Source organism: Zingiber officinale, chromosome 7A (genome assembly GCF_018446385.1).
Source record: "Zingiber officinale cultivar Zhangliang chromosome 7A, Zo_v1.1, whole genome shotgun sequence".
Taxonomy (NCBI): domain Eukaryota; kingdom Viridiplantae; phylum Streptophyta; class Magnoliopsida; order Zingiberales; family Zingiberaceae; genus Zingiber; species Zingiber officinale.
In genome coordinates, this window is record NC_055998.1 from 101,819,961 (window position 1) to 101,835,413 (window position 15,453).

The 15,453-nt window shown below is 36.7% G+C and overlaps 1 protein-coding gene across 1 annotated transcript; it reads right to left on the minus strand.

The window, feature by feature from the left end:
- Positions 1-9,779: 9,779 nt before the first annotated feature.
- On the minus strand, positions 9,780-11,099 carry LOC121999572 (probable aspartic protease At2g35615). Its single transcript, XM_042554234.1, has one exon. The coding sequence runs from the start codon at positions 11,097-11,099 to the stop codon at positions 9,780-9,782; it is 1,320 nt and encodes a 439-aa protein (XP_042410168.1).
- Positions 11,100-15,453: the final 4,354 nt, after the last annotated feature.

The following is a 15,453-nucleotide window of genomic DNA, read 5'->3' on the forward strand; positions in this document are numbered from 1 at the left end:
AATACCATATCATGTCATACATACATCATGTAGTCATAGGAAATTTTCTTTTGAAAATTATCTCTTTGTGATGTATGCCATAACATATCATGCATTATGTTTAATCTTTTGTAATTAGGGACCAATGTCATTCATTAACAAGTAACATCCTTGGTGGATGTTCATAACCTCAAAATGCCTAGATAGATATGCATGATCCCTAGATTAGGGCAAAACCAAAACTTTACATCTCACTAAGAACTATAAGGTGACTTGTATGTTGCTTCGTACATATTAAATACAAGTGAGATGTTAGGATGAGGAACAAAACTCAAGATGTTGATTTAGTGCATTCTTTTGAGTTTTATGTTCATCAAAACACATAGTTATGTGTTTTCCAATCATTGGGAAAGCTAATGTACAAGTCATGTGCATTGAGCCCAAAGAACATGGTTGAATATTGGTTTTGAAAATCATTTTAAAATGCTTTTAGAAAACCTTGATGAAGACTATCTTTTGATAGTAATTATCATTGAAAAGTTAGACACAAATTAGAAGAAAACACTAAAGTTTTTACAAGTTTTCAAGTTTATGTCAATCTTGAAAAATAGAAAGTATTTTTATAGAAAATTATTTTTCCATGATAATATATGCCCTAAATAATGTCAAGAACAATTTTCACGATTTTTGGGATTTTGTAGAATTTTCTAGGGGTTTCTGAAATTGACTGAAATAAAATTTCAGCAATTTCAGAGTTTCAATCGATCACCCGATCGATTGGAGTGCCTCAATCGATCGGGAGATCGATTGAGAAGGCAGTTCTCGCGAGCAGAAGCTCGCTAGATCGATCAGCCCATCGATCCAAGAAGTCTGAATCGATCAGTGGATCGATTAAGTAGGGTTCAATCGATTGGAACCCAACTCCAATCGATTGAGAATGCTGATTTTAGCTGGGAAAGTCTGATTTCAACATTTTGGACCATGTTTTAGTCTTTGTAACCATTCCTTACCCCTCAAAACATATTTTTATACATCTAGGGGGAGTTTTCATGAAGAAAACTAGGATGGATTGGTTAAGGAAGACTAAGTAGAGATTTAGGTTGAGGTTTGGTTTCATTATTGAATTTATGAACCTCAAAACTTCTAAATTTGGATTTCCTAAAGATTTAGGGATTCCAAGTTATTGTTGGTGCAATGACAGAAGTCACGACCATGTCTTTAGGGGGAGTTACTCTTTAAGGACATAAAAATTATTTTTCATACACCTTGGAAGGTGGTTAACCTTCTTTAGTGAGAATGCTCAAGGTTAGACATTTGACTATAATGGAGAGTGGATATCTTCATTGTTTCAATGATATATGCTCAAGGATGAGCATTTGATGAAAATGAAGGGTATGAGACCTTCATTTGAATCGTGTGAATATACCAAGTGGTATATGCTCAAGAATGAGCGTTGAGAATAATGAAGGGTATGGGACCTTCATTATTGTGTTGTGAACAATGAGTGAAGTTGCAAACAAAGAAGGGTAACTCTTCGGGAGGAGAGTTTGTTTTTGATGTGTGCCCAAAGATGGGAAATGTTTGTGATGTGTGTCAACAGGGGGAGAATGTAAGGTTTAAGTTAGACCTTTATTTCCTAAATAGGGGGAGAATGTGCATCACCCTGTGGGAAAAGGGAAGGATGAAGGGAATCCTCATTCGTATATTGACATGAAGGAAGTTTAGGCTATGAGATTAGCCTAACTTAAATAAGGTATTGTCAAACATCAAAAAGGGGGAGATTGTTGGTGCAATATTCCCTAGGTCAAGGTTGACCTGGTTGACTGAGCTTGAATTGAGTCAAGCTCGAGTCTTGATGTTTGGATTTCGATGTTTGACAATACATATAAACAACACATGAAAATTGCAGGTGCAATTGTTCATGTGGGGAGATTGTGAAGGAAAGTCAAGTAGGTCAAGGTTGACTGGATACTTGACTGGAAAATCCTGGTGAGTGAAGCTAGGTGAAAGACCTAGTGAGTGAAGCTAGGCAGAAGAAAATCCTGGTGAGTGAAGCCGGGTGAAAGACCTAGTGAGTGAAGCTAGGCAAAAGAAAATCCTGGTGAGTGAAGCCAGGTGAAAGACCTAGTGAGTGAAGCTAGGCAGTTGGAAGTCCTGGTGAGTGAAGCTAGGCAATTGGGAAGTCCTGGTGAGTGAAGCCAGGCACGAGGAAATCCAGATGGATCAAGGCTGATCAGACATCTGGTGTTGGAAAGTCCAAGTAGGTCGAAGGGATTGACCGGATACTTGGCACGAGTTGGAAAGACCAGGTAGGTCAAAGGGATTGACTGGATATTTGACATGAGAAGGAAAAGTTCAAGTGGGTCAAAGGGATTGACCGGACACTTGGTGAGCGAGTCCTAGCAGGTCAAGAGTGACCAGATGCTAGGCATGATGGATCAACAGGTCATGGTTGACCGGATGTTGGTTTAGGGGGCTTTAGACTTGTTTTTGGGCAAAAACAAGGAGCTGGATCGATCAGCCGATCGATTGGCACATGCCCAATCGATCGGCCGATCGATTGGGTGAGTCCTTGCGACAAACCTCCTCCCAATCGATCAGTGGATCGATTGGGGAGAAGAATCGCGCGAACAGAACAGCTCTGGATTGATCAACCGATCGATCCAGAGCCCCCAATCGATCGAGCGATCGATTGGGAGCTGCGACTTCGCGCGATAAGCCCTGGATCGATCGGCCGATCGATCCAAGCAATTCCTGAGAGCATAGAGGTGCTCTGGATTGATCGGTCGATCGATCCAAAGCCTCCCCAATCGATTGGGAGCAATCCAATCGATTGGGATCCGACCGTTGGCGTCGTATTTAGCTGCTGGCGAGTTGTTCTCTCGACAGAACTTCCACGGCTTTCTTCTCCAGCAAGCGATAGATCTTCACAGCGACTTCTCCATAGCTCTCACGCCAGATCTTGAAGGTTCTTGGAGGCTTGTGCTGGTGCACGTCCAAGTCAAGAGGCGAGGAAGAAGCTAGGGTTAGGGTTTTCATTGTACATCATATAAGCTTTTGCTTGTATTTTATTTCCCTTCCCTTTCTTCTTGTACTGTGAGCTTGTAAGGCTTCTCCGCCTTCGGTAGTTACCGAAAAGGAGTGTTTATATAGTGGAGGGTGCGTGAGTGCGTGGATCCTTGGATTAGTCACCTCTTCTTGAGGTGGATACCAAGTAAATCCTTAGTGTTAGCTTTGTGTTTGTGTTCTTTGTATTTTTCGCTGCATATCTTTGAAGAAACAAGCAACGAAGAGCACGACGAGCGCACCGAGCTATTCACCCCCCCTCCCCCCTCTAGCTACATATTTGGTCCCAACACTTTCACTCCCCCTTGATTAATTCCTTAAAAGTTTTGAGCATCCTAGAGTCTAAGCATATAAATAAATAATAAAAAAAATTATTATTTTCCTAATTTTCCATCTCACTCATTTTAGGTTATCAAGTATGTTCAGCTTATGAGTGCTTGTGAGATGGAGTTAACTTTATTTTAATTTTATCAATAAAAGTATGAGTTTAAAATTAAAATATGAATTTAATTAGATTTAAACATTTGACAATAATTAAAATTTTGAATATTTTGAAAATATATTGAAAATTAATTAAGTTTGAAATTATAAACTTACATGTTAACTTTGATTTGAAAATTAATTATCTTTTAAAAATAATTAAGATTTTAAAAATATAAGAGTTAATAATTTGAAATTTAATTATGATTAATAATCAAATAATTAAGATATTTGAAATTTATTATGATTTAAAAATAATTATAATTTAATTATGATTTTAAAATAATTAACATTTTGAGTTTAATTAGATTTGAAATTAAACTTTTTATAACTAATTAAATTTTAAAATTAATCATGATTTTATAATTAATTATGAATTTTAATTAAGTTTGCTTTAATTTAATTACTTCAGGTTTGGTTAACTACTTTAAACGTAGGTCCATCTCACTCATTTCTAGATTTCCAATTAGGGAACCTTAATAGTTTTGTGAGATGGTTAATTTAATCTTCAATTGAAATTTCAATCTAAGGATTGATTTATAATTAAGTTAGACTCAGGTTTTTCAATTAGTCAATTAAATATCCATTTTAATGATTGGTTTCTAGGATGTAGCGAGACACTAGACCTTCTTGGGTATGTGATCATCCACCACTTCTATACAAAGTCTTTCAAAGAAATTGGATATTTAATTTTTCTTTTTGAAACCCGTAAGTCTAACTAGTCAAGTGTGAATCAAGCCTAGGTCCTTATCTAACCATTGTAGATTATCCAATTAATAATCATGATTGACATTTATTAATTTAACATATGCATGGTCATGGTAATTTGCATAGATCAACCAACTCAAACAATTTATTAGTTAAGTTAACAAGTTTAAGTTAACTTTTGAGTTTTAATTTGATTTAGTTAAGATCTAAGTTAATTGAATTTAAGGTTAGATTTAAGTTAGATTAGATTTTATTTTAGGTCAGATGTTATTTAAGTTAAGATTTGAGTTAAGTTAATTTAGTTTAGGTTAGATTGTATTTAAGTTTGTTTTATAATTAAAAGGTATTTGATTATAGATTGGTTTGTAGAGTTTAAGTTTTACTTTAGACTTGTAACCCAAGTCTAGATCTTGTGGATTAGTTAAATTATTAATAATCTTTTCTAACTTATATATTTTATCTTTTAAAATATTACTTTGTTCCTCTAATTTTCTAAAAGTTAATTTCTTATGTTTATTAAATAATTTTGAGTTATTCTTATTTAGATTTAAATCAAATTTATTCATTGTATTATTAGCATGCATATCTAATTTTCTAGAGAAATCTATACTAGAGTAAGCAAAATTAGTTAGGGGACAAACATGCGTTGCAAAAATTAGATTTTCGTGTAATGTAAATTTACTTTCCTTGATTTCTCCCCCTAGATTTTTTGGGTCTTCTTTCTGGACATTTACTTTTGTAGTGACCCATTCGTTTGCACTTAGAGCATTCAATGTGCTTCTTCCCTTTTTAGATCAATTTCTCCTTCTTCTCTGGTTATGCCGGCCGAATCTTACGAGTAAGACACTTGTTTCTATAGTGGCCTCTCTCCTTACACTTAAAATAGGTTATGCGAAATTTACAATTTGAATTTATAATTTTACCTTTTAGATCCATAATAGGATTCTCCCCCTTGTCGGTTGTCATCTCAAATTCGGACTCAGATTCAACTATCTCTTCTTTGCCCATCAGTGCTATGAAATCGGTCTGATCCGATTCTTCTGAGTATGGTTCGGAGGTTAACTCTGGAAATTCATACTCTGATTCGAACTCAGGTTTGACTTGGTCTTCTGGTTCTGAAGGAATCTCATGAAGCTTGATCACCTTCTCCCAAAGCTCCTTAGCATTGTTGAACTTTCCAACTCGATCAAGCTCTGAATTTGTTAGTCCGCATAGGAGAATATATGTTGCTTTTGCATTTACCTCGAATTTTCTTCTTGTTTGTTCATCCCACTTATCACAAGCGATGGGTACACTTTCTTCAGTGGGGAGAATAAATCTAATTTGGACTATGGTCCATATCTCCACTTGGGTTTTCAGTTGGTGCTCCATCTGGTCTTTCCAGTATCCAAAATTTTCGCTAGACAAGAGTGGTAGACATGCGGTATTTTTCCCATCTTGGTAGGCTATTAAAAAGGAATCTCACACAAAGGAAAATAAAAGCAAATGTTTCAAGGCTTGGTCATGGATTAGTAGTGCAGGAGAAAGATAAAAATAACAATTTACTAATTTCGGGAAAAAATAAAATATTTAAAAAATATTATTTCAAACTTTTGAAAATGCGATATTTCGCTAATGCTGACCAATGGTGAAAAGATGAAGATGAACTTTTTGAAAACAGTTTTGGGGGGAAAAAATGAAAGGCGTAAGGTTTTATTTTAAACAAAAATAAAGGAAAAAGCGATGAATAAGAATGCTCTAACGGTAGTTGTACCGATTCAGAGCGACCCCGCTCTGATACAATTGTTAAATTGAAAGCGCTAGAAGGTGGCTGAATAGCGCTCATGGCTTTCATGTTCGTTTCGGAAAACTTTGAGTAATATGCAGCAGAATACTAAAGCATAAACACAGAAACACACCAAGGGTTTTACTTGGTTCGGAGCCTGTCGCAACTCCTATTCCAAGGCCCACGCTCGTTGAGCGTTTACTTTGGGCAATCACTATAAGCTCAGAAATATACAATTTTGATTTACAATATAAAGTAAAATGGAAATTATACCGACAATGAAAAGTATAGAATTTGAAGCTTCAAGTTATCGGTGTCGAGTTACAGCTTTGTAGAATCGATCCTTGAGCAGCACACGGAAGAAGGATCATCAATTTTCATTATTCTTTAGCTCTTACTCGAACTGGGCTTAAGTAGCCCGTGAAGGGCGCCTCCAACACCATGGAGGGCACCCTCAATCTTGTCAAAACCGTAGCGTTGATGAGCTCCGAACTGGTCGCTGCTTATCTGCCTGAGGGTGCCTCCAACCTACATGGAGAACACCCTCGCACCGTCCAGAGCGCCTCCAAGCTCCATGGAGGCACCCTCACGCCTTGCTGTGAGGTCGTCTCTGCAAGTGACCCCGAGGCGCCTCCAAACTCCATGGAGGCCTCCTCGGGTACTGTTCATCCGAGGCAAATGTGTCCAATTCGTTTCCTGCAAAATACGTTAGTCCCAAAAATTAACCATACCCTGCAAAACAAAGTTAGCACAAAATAAACATGATAAATAAAGTATTTGACAGTCTCCGGACCGTCCGGTTATGACTTCGGATCTCCAGTCCGAAAATCCTAGGTCGAACCGACGCCTACTATTCCCTCGCCGGGGAACGCGCCCTCACCTATTCAACTCAGGAGACTTTACCTGTTGCCAGTTGATCCTCCAGACTAACTGGACTTTTACTCAGCGTCCAAAGTTTCCGGTCATCATGTTGGACGTCTGCTCCATTACTCGTCCAGTCTTCCACCCGGTTCGTGACACCAGGATTTCAACCTAGGGTTACCGCCCCCTAGGATTTTGCTCGAAGCTCTCGACTCGACAAGACTTTTCGCGTAGGGTTACCACCCCTAGGATCTAGGGTTACTGTCCCCTAGGATTTTCCCTTTGCCTAACTGCAGCTAGGACTTTTCCTCACCTAGGGTTACCACCCCCTAGGACCTAGGGTTACCACCCCCTAAGATTTTCTACCTGCCTAACTGCAGTTAGGACTTTTACCTAAGTATACTTAGGACTTTCCTGCAATCTCAATCAAACTCATCAAATAACAAAACAACTTAAGTTTAGACCATTTGACATAATCAAAATACAGGTTTGATCGTCGGATGCTTCCTGCACCAACAAACATTACCGAGACGCTTTCTATAGCCATGGAAGGTGCCTTCTATGAACAGTATCGAGACGCATTTCATAGCCATGGAAGGCGCCTTCGGGTACTGTTAACCCGAAGACAATGTTGCTTTCTTGCTTGCTTTCTTGCCCTGTAAACATGTGTTAGTCAAAATAACCTGCAATACAAGTGTTAGCATATATATGAATAGTAGTAATTAGTTCCTGTCCTCCCAGGAACATGAACTAGTCAAGGTCTCAATTTAAAGATCCCAAATGGAGCTAAACTTGACCGACGTCTACTGTCCCTCAACTGGGATGCGTCCTCACAGAGTCACTCTTCTCCAGTGACTTGCCTTTACTTACTTTTTGCCAAACATCCGGTCAGCCTGTCGACTAGTCTGGACTTCATGCCAGCTATCCGGTTAGCTCGTTGACCTAGCTGGACTTCGTGCTAGCTATCCGGTGGCCCGTCGACCTAGTTGGACTTCGTGCCAGCTATCCGATCGACCTGTCGACCTAGCTGGACTTCGTGCTAGTTATTCGGTCGGCCCGTTGACCTAGATCGACTTTGTACCAGCTATCCGGTTGCCCATTGACCTAGCAAGATTTCTCTTGCACACTCAGTCAGATTGTTAGATCACAATGAACCTAACTTAACTTACTTTGTCATTCATCAAAACTTAAGTTAGACCGTTCGTGCACTAAGATTAAAAATCTCATGTACTAAGATTAAAAATATAAAGATGTTAAAGAAGAAAGTATTCATCTCAATGATAGAATATCCTAACTGTATTCAAGTCAAAGGTCTACCTTAAGCTTAAATCCTACATTACAAAGAATCTAAGAATTTTATTTATCAATATTAAAACTCTATTTATTAATTAATTAATTAATCTTCTGACATAGTTAATTTTCAATAATTAATTTTATCGATAATTTATTCTCATAGCTAAATCTGTAATAATTGGATTGTGATAAATATCAAATTACTTGATTAAATAATTTAAATCTAGATCACCCATCTGTTAATTAAGTCATCCAAATTAATTTATAGGTTAACAACTTAATAAATCAACTAAGCTTAGTTAATTAATTTATGAGATACATTTATTTCAATTAATTATATAATCCAAACCGGTGTTCATGTGCACTTTTTTGATTTATTCTGTGAGACCGGATCTAGTCATCCAGATTAATTAAGCCGAAGGCTTGAATACTTAAAAAAAAAGAAGTAATTGTCAATTCAATTACTGTTGTAATTAATCTTAGTCAATCAATACTATAATCAATTAATCATTTAATTAATGAAAATCAACGATTAGTTTTTTACCTTGCTGGTGATGCCTCTGTGAGGGATGTTAGTTTCATAGCCGAAAAGGAAGGGCGGCTGTAAGATCGCCAACGGCTACGACAATGGCATGAAAACATGGTGTTGAGGGCACAGTGGAGAAAAAAAGGTAGCCACGGGATAGGCCAGACTTCGGGTCTGCTTGAGGTCGTCAGCGGAGATTTCTGGCAGTGGCCAGCATAAGCAGAACGTGGCTACTCAGGCGCGACAACCAATGGTGGCGATAGGGGATAAAAGGAAGGAGGAGCACCGTGCCAGCGTCGACTGTACGTGAGCAGCAGCCATCACCAAGTTGGACATGCAGTGGAACAATGCCGCGAACACATGTAGTGAGGGAAGAGACACGGAGGGATAAAAGGGAAACTTAAGTTTAAGAATTTAAAATTAAGCTAATTGAATCAATTAACTTCGATTTTAAATAGGACAGAAACCCAGATATATCCCAATAAAATATCCAAAAATTCATATAAAATCTAGAAAATTTTCAATAATTTCTTATAATTCATATAAATCTATTTCCTTCTAAATTACCCCTTATATTATATTATTTTCCTAAATATATTTTCTGGTACGTTACTAACATACCCCTTATATTATATTATTTTCCTAAATATATTTTCTAGTACGTTACTAACATATGACTTTGTTAATATTGAATCAACGAAGTAGAGAAGAGTTTTTATTATGAGAAAGTATTCAATCAAGTGAAAATAAAATTCATTTATTTTTCGTTTCACATTAAAATCTTATAGACAAGTATATTATCAACGATCGAAATGAAAGTGAGTCATTATTCATCCTCTCTAACCCTCTCAATAGTTGGATATGGAACTCAAAAGACCTTAATATAAAATTCCAAACACCTCCTAGTATTTAGAAATAAGATGTGATGTTAATTAGTATCATTTAAAAGAGAAAGATAGAAAAAAAACTATATTCAATCAAACTGCTCCTAGTTAATTAAATTGTCTAATTAATCATTGCAAAAACAAATTTCTTGATTTATGACCATAAATATAAATATGAATGCTCAACTTAGCTCTTCATATACATAATACATGCTTCTTAGGGTTTGTATAACTTGGTGCAATTTTTCTCTATAAGGGTCAATTCCATTTTATCTAGATCATGTCCAACCAAAACATCTTGCTGCAAAATATTCCCAAAAATCTGTAACCCATTCGTTCCCACTATCATCATGCATTTCGCATGCCGGCCAAACCACCTAAACAGGTTTTCAGGGCTTACCCTAAAGTTCCCCAACGCCCCGGCAAATGAGAACCACAACCCCGGCAACTGCTCCTCTTGCTCTGTCGAGAGCACAGTGAAGCACAATTTGAATCGGTCTCCCTTCTTCACAGTTGGCAATCTAACGTAATCTGTCAATTCCTTCACCAACTGATCTAGCACTTGAGTATCCAAATTGGTCAACGGGGTGCCTGAGTCGAAGACAATGTTGCCGGCCCTCAACTTGGGGCTCTTAGTAAGGAAGATGTTGAACTCACCTGGGATCGAGATGGCGTTAAGCTGCACGGCGTAGAAGCTGTCTTGCGTCATGAGCGGTGTGACACTCGCCTTTTCGGCGACTGTCGATTTGTCGCGCCCCAAGAAGAGCCTACTGCTAACTCCCCCAATGAGTCTATTTAGGCAGTAGGAGAAGTACTTGCTGCTGATGTACTTTGGGGCGAGCTGGTAAATCAGAGACGGTGGCGAAGGGCCCATCCCAATTAAGCTGCCGGGGTCGTTAACTTTGGTGTGCAATGATCGGAAGTTGCAACCGAATATGATATTTGGAATGGATGTAGATTGCATCGTTTTTAATGAGGTGAAATGGAAGGTATCCGAGGAGAAAATTCCATCGATGTTGGAGCCGTCAGCGTAGAAGTAATGGTACTTGCACATCATATCATCACTGCAACGAGTTGGGCGCATGCTCCTGCACTCATCGGAAAAGCAAGAAAACTTCTTGTAGGAGAGGGATGCACTAGTATTGAATAGGGCAACGGTCTTGTTGAAGCATTGGCAGCCAACACAGTTGACCCAGTTTAGCATGCTGCCGGTGTCGATGATGCCCCACATAGATTGCATGTTTGGCGTGCCCATGCTGAACCCCATCAAGAATTCCCAGTCATCATAGAGCACGCCGACCTCTACGTCGATGGAGGTCTCCATGGTGATGCGCTTGTCCAAGTAGCTAGCTCGGTTGACCGAGCGGACGACGGCTGCTTGCAAGCGATCAAAAGGCGTCATCGAGCTATTGTACAATGGCGACTTGGGGGAATCACGGTGGACCAACTCGATGTCGAAGACAGTGTCCGTCGGAACAAGGGCCGACACAGAGGAGATCAGTAAGAGGAGGCGGAAGAAGGTACTAATGGCCACCATCATTATAATTAATGAAGATACATTTTCAATTGGTGCATGAATTTATAGAGAGATTCAACGGGAGAATAAAGAAGTTTAATTAATGGGAATTAATGATAAGATTGATTGAATAAAATTTGGAAGGAAGTGAGATTCACATTTAATTTAAAAATTCTGAGAGGAATTGGAAATTAATGGGAGCTAGGCATGTCTTCAATTCGATTAAATGGCAAAAATATATCTTAAGGAATCATAGGTGTAAGTGTCCTTCCGACTAATTGATATTTATTTGGAAAGAACTTTTGCTTCCCTTCCAAGTTTAGTTAAATTGTTTTAATTGGCCTGATACTTACTGGATGTCTACCGATCAACCTCCAGTATCGACAATGATGTTTCTATATCAATCAAAACGTATTGGCGTAGCCAAATTTTCAACTAGAGCCGAATTCAATAAATTAATAAAAATTAATACAATACAAAATCAGATTATCCAACTACATAAACTCAAAAAATATTTTTAAAATATAAGTTGAAATTTTTAAAAATTTCAAACATGAGTGTAGATGATCAATTTACACAATCCAAAACCTTATATTTCACATTGAACGAGTTAAAAAAAAACTTAAATTTGAAATTTTCAATCTTAGCCCTTGATTAAGTCTAGTTGAAAAAATCGATCATCGTAGCTTATCTATGATTAAAATTAAAAAATCATTTATGATCTTTGTCATAATATTTAATATTTTTACATATAAAACCTATATTCCAATCTAAATAATTATCCTAACTAGCAACCTAATAAAATAAAATTTGTAATTTACAATTCTCCTTCAATTAATTAATTAAATATGAATTTCAATGAATGAAATATGAAAGAAGAAAGGAATAATTTATTCCTCTTGTTCTGCTGTGGTTAGGCAAAGAAAAAAAAAAGAGTTGCTTGTAAGGGATGCTCACTGGAAAAAATAAAAGGAAGACAATTGTTTTTATGAAAATAGAGAAGAGAAGTTAGGGAAGAAGAAGCAAAAGAGGAGAGCTTTACCTTCTTCGTTAGCTACCTCAACTAGTTTCAGTGAGCTCAGTAATGACATAAAGAGAGCAAAGGAAGACAAAACAGAGTTATTCTTGCGGTGCCAAACAAAACCCTAGAAAACATAAGAAGAGAAAGAAGATGTAAGGCCTGCTCTTGTTGCTAGAAGAGGGTAGGAGCCGTTGTTGCATTTTTTACTTGCTAGAAAAGAGAAAGGAGCAGAAAAGAGAGATCTTGTGCTTGAGAAGAGGAGAGGAAAAAAACTGCAGGTTTACTGTTGTTGGAGAAGAGAAAGTGAAGAAGGAAATGGGGAAGAAGAGGAAAAGAAAAATAAGGGAGAGAGATGGGCAAAGGCATGGCGGTGGTATATGACATGGTGGGGGCTACTGCATGTGGGCTACTACGTGTGTAGGGAGAAAAGAGAAAAAAAAGAGGAAATAGAATGTTTCCTCAAAAATACTATAATTTATTTTAAACCGATCAAACTCGTTTAAATCTTAAACTTTATTTGTCCATAATTTAGTCAAATAAACTCTAAATCACTCCTGATTTGAACCAATGCAATTTGTACTTACCCGTTATTTAGTTCAAACCTAATCTGATTTTCATTTAGCATCCTCACTTCATGTTTTATGATTTAGTTCATTCATTTATTATTTATTATTTTATTTTTAAAATTTAATAATTAACATTCCAATTTATTATATTTTTTTTCTTAAAAGTGATACCAATGGATAACTTAGGTCGAGAGCTTTTCAAATATATGGTATATTTCAATTTTTTAACGATGAGATGACAAATTGACCAGTCAAAGTGATGTGAGGATTTGGTGTTTATTTATTTATTTTTAAATCTTAGGGGCAGTTGCACCCCTATTCCCACGTGGCTACGCCATGTATTAGAGGGCAACAAAGTTGTCTGTTAAAACCATTTAGATGCATAAATTACTGTGTGATAAAAAAAAATAAAGAAGAAAAATGTATAGAAACTTGAGAGTTCAGATATGGTAGAAAGGTTTATGCATTTTAAAATTTATAAGAGAAATACCTATGGAAATCATGCTTATGATCACCCTAAAATCCAAAACGATTTATCTGTCATAGTGACCCACCACAACTTAATTATCATTCAATTATAGGGTCAGTTATTTAATTATCATTCAATTATAGGGTCAGTTATTTGACTATTACCTCCCATGTACTAGGTTGTGTGGTCCCAAGATATCACACACCACAACTAACTCTTAATCTTGGAACTCACTTAGTTAGGTCTGAATTTAGATGAGTTCTCATTAGGTTATTGGTTATTGATGGTATCCAGATTTATCCCCGAGTTGATCATCTTCGAACCAACACTTTTAATCAGACTTCATTTGACTTCGCTCTTCAATCCGACTTGAAAGAAGGGCATCGGCTAGTATTCAAATTTATTCCCAAGCATCTCAAGTTGCTAGAGTCTTCTCTCAAGCAATCACATTCTCTATACTATAATAACATCATTGCTATAGTACCGCATAGTTCAGTGTCAGGGAACCCACAATATACTCTCTTGAACAATCACCTGAGCAATTAAACTTTAAATATACTACAGTAACTACTATAGTTATTACTACACTAACCACCACGAACAAAGATCTCTCCCGAACAATCAATTCTTGGGTGCTACAGTTCTATGCTAAGTAAGCTATACTATTTTTAGCACTACCGTGTTTCAGAAAGTCAGCCTGCTCTCTCGAACAATCTATCCATGGTATTTTCAATGCTACATTGTTTTGGAAAATGAGCTTGCTCTCTCAAGCCATCTATTCTCAGGTTCTAGAGTAATTATGTTACAATAAGCTACAGTATTTTGGCACTACGGTGTTTCAGAAAATCAACCTACTTTCTTGAGTAATCTATTCTCATTGCTGCATTAATCATGCTACAATAAGCTGCATTATTTTCAACACTGCAGTGTTCAAGAAATTAATCTACTTCCCCAAGCAATATCGCCAAGTTCCACCTAGCATTAAGAATATCTTCCACCAAGCATCAGAGATACCTTCTATTGAGCATCAAAGTTCCGACTTGTTACCAATACATGACACTTGATGAATGGAAGAGGGCGTAAATAGATTGTCACAAGACTTGTCTTCACTCATATGACAGAAAGTGGGAAGGATGCAAAAGATCCGACGTGATGCTTTTTTGATAACTATATATAAACATCACGAATGAAAATTTTGGAAAGGTTGGCTCTCTTATTTTGGTAAGCATATGAGACTCCTTTCTTTTAGCTTCCTTCTCAATCTTCTTTAGTCTTCTTCTTCCTTATCTAATTCATGGCTAACTTTAGCATTGGAAGGGTCATGCCAGCAAGCTGGCCCTAGCCATAACTTGTGTTATATCTCAAGACATTGGATCTAATGAGTTTGGAGACAGATCTAGCTTTTTGGAGAGAAGCCCGAGTGAGCGGAAAAAAAAGACTATCAGTTATGATGGGAAAAGTCATAATGCAGGAGGATTCGTTAAATTTTTTTATTATTTTTAGTAAATTATTCTTTTTTATAATTTTTTATTTTTTTTGTCATTTTATGTATTTTAGTAATTTCTTTTATATTTTTTTTGGATTTTGTGTCTATTTAAGAATTTTAGGATTATGAGTCTATTAATAATTTTTTTTTAGAATTTTTTTTTATTTCTTTACGAGAAAGGGAAGAAAGGAATTGTAGTCTAAATGTTAGGATTTTTTTTCTTTCTTTGAGTCTTAGGGGTTAGAGTTTATATAGCTATTTAACAAAAAAAATCTTGGTTATTAAATAAATTTTTCTTTTTCAGAAAAATCTAATGGATGATGGTTTTTATCATAGCTGGTTGGTTTCAATTGAGAAAGTCAAGCATCATGTCCAATGAAAGGTCGTCGTGCTCGTGACCATGGTAGTGCTAGACATGTTCCAACTGAGGAAACCTTACACCATGGTCATATTACCCAAGACAAGATTGAGAATTTACAAAAGTAAGTCGCAGATTTAACCTAGCATGTAGCTGCGGTGATGCGAAATCACTATAAAAAAAAATACTAAAAGACAACACCACAAAGACAACAGTTCATAATAAAAAAAATCTACCAAATAGCGATGGATATATTTCGTCGCTATAGGCATATTACGACGGAATAGCAATAGAATGCATACTGTCGTGTAGATATCAGTCGTTGACACTATAGTAATGGATAATTAATATCTGTCACTATACTATAGCGACGAATAATTAATATTCGTCGCTAAATATAGCAACAAACATTTATACGTCAGTTGCTATATATAGCGACAGATATTTTAATTTTCGTCGCTACTAGCCAAACAGA

Excerpts from the sequence above, each read along its gene's own strand:
- LOC121999572 (XM_042554234.1), bottom strand. The coding sequence starts at position 11,099 with ATGGTGGCCATTAGTACCTTCTTCCGCCTCCTCTTACTGATCTCCTCT.